General features: G+C 54.8%; 1 protein-coding gene across 1 annotated transcript; it reads right to left on the bottom strand.

The window, feature by feature from the left end:
• Positions 1 to 894: 894 nt before the first annotated feature.
• Positions 895 to 1,495, bottom strand: LOC104278650 (myosin-6-like; the record flags this gene model as incomplete). The annotated part of the gene is made up of 3 exons (XM_009875677.1): positions 895 to 985; positions 1,073 to 1,218; positions 1,319 to 1,495. Coding segments are annotated over 3 exons (414 nt in total), but the record flags the coding sequence as incomplete, so codon positions are not given.
• Positions 1,496 to 1,540: the final 45 nt, after the last annotated feature.

The raw sequence follows: 1,540 nt of genomic DNA, 5'->3' as shown, positions 1-1,540 counted from the left end.
AGTCTCCAACTCAACTTAAGTCAACCCAACCAACTGGAGGGTCTTCAACCCAACCAAGTGAAGGTTCTTCAACCCAACTAACTAGAGACTCATCAACCCAACAAGCTGGAGAGTCTCCAACTCAATCGACTGGAGAGTCTCCAGCTTAAGTTAACCCAACCACGTGGAGACCCATCAACCCAACCAGTTGGAGAGTCTCCAACTCAACTTAAGTTGGCTCAACCAGCTGGAGGGTCTTCAACTCAACCAACTGGAGACTCTTCAACCCGACCACTGGAGAGTCTCCAACTTGACCACCTGGAGGGTCTTCAACCCAACCAGCTGCAGACCCATCAACCCAACCAGCTGGAGAGTCTCCAACTCAATTTAAGTCAACCCAACCAGATGGAGACTCCTCAACCCAACCAAATGGAAGGTTTTTCAACCCAACCAAGCAAAGGGTCTTCAACCCAACCAGCTGGAGGGTCTTCACCCCAACAAACTGAAGGGTATTCAACCCAACTGACTGGAGACTCATCAACTCAACCAGTTGGAGACTCTTTAACTCAACCAGCTGGAGACCCATCACCTCAACCAAGTGGAGACTCTTCAACCCAACCACCTGGAGACTCTTAGACTCAACCCAACCTCCTGGAGACTCTTAGACTCAACCCAACCCAACCACCTGGAGACTCTTAAACCCAACCCAACTTCAACCCAACCACCTGGAGACTCTTAGACTCAACCCAACCCAACCACCTGGAGACTCTTAGACTCAACCCAACCAGCTGGAGACTCTTAGACTCAACCCAACCCAACCACCTGGAGACTTTAGCCCAGCCCAACCAGCTGGAAGCTCTTCAGCTGAACCCACCACCGCGGTGGCCCAAGTAGGCGGAGCCTAGACCAGCCCACCTGCAGCTCTTTCAGTTTCTTCTGGAGCTGCAGGCCCAGCGCCTGCTCGTCCTCCATCTTGCTGTTCTGCTGGTGGATCTCAAACTCTTTCCTGCCGGAGAAGGAGGAGAACGCTGAGGTCCCCACCTGTGTCCTCCCCGCAACCAGGGCGGATCAGGGGCAGGAGGTCCAGCCTCACTTCTTGAGCTTCTCCTCCAGCTGCTGCTTGTCGTTCTCCAGGTCCATGATGTTCTCCTGGGTCAGCTTCAAGTCGCCTTCCAGCTTCCTCTTGGCCCGTTCGAGGTCCATCCGGATCTTCTTCTCCTGCTCCAGAGAGCCTTCGAGCTGCGTGGAGACACCAAAATGGGGAGAAACCTCAAGTTTCCGTCACCTCTGCCCAAGCGGCTCCTCGGCTCCACCCATGGTGGTCCCAGCCCACGCTCACGTCGTCTGCCTGTTGTTCCAACTTGACTTTGGCCTTCGTCAGCGTGTTGACTTTGTCTTCCTCCGCCTGCAGGTCATCCAGCGTTTGCTGGTGGGCTTCCTGCAGGGCCTTCTTCTCCTTCGTCAGCTTGGCAATGGTCTCGTCCAGCCCGGCCATCTCCTCCGTGAGGTTCTTGACCTGCAGGAGGAGGAACAACCTTGGGGCTCCTCAAACCAACCTTGG

The sequence above is a fragment of the Apaloderma vittatum genome, unplaced genomic scaffold (assembly GCF_000703405.1).
Source record: "Apaloderma vittatum isolate BGI_N311 unplaced genomic scaffold, ASM70340v1 scaffold29458, whole genome shotgun sequence".
NCBI lineage: Eukaryota > Metazoa > Chordata > Aves > Trogoniformes > Trogonidae > Apaloderma > Apaloderma vittatum.
Note: the sequence above shows the minus strand (reverse complement) of the source record. Positions and strands in the feature narration are given on the sequence as shown.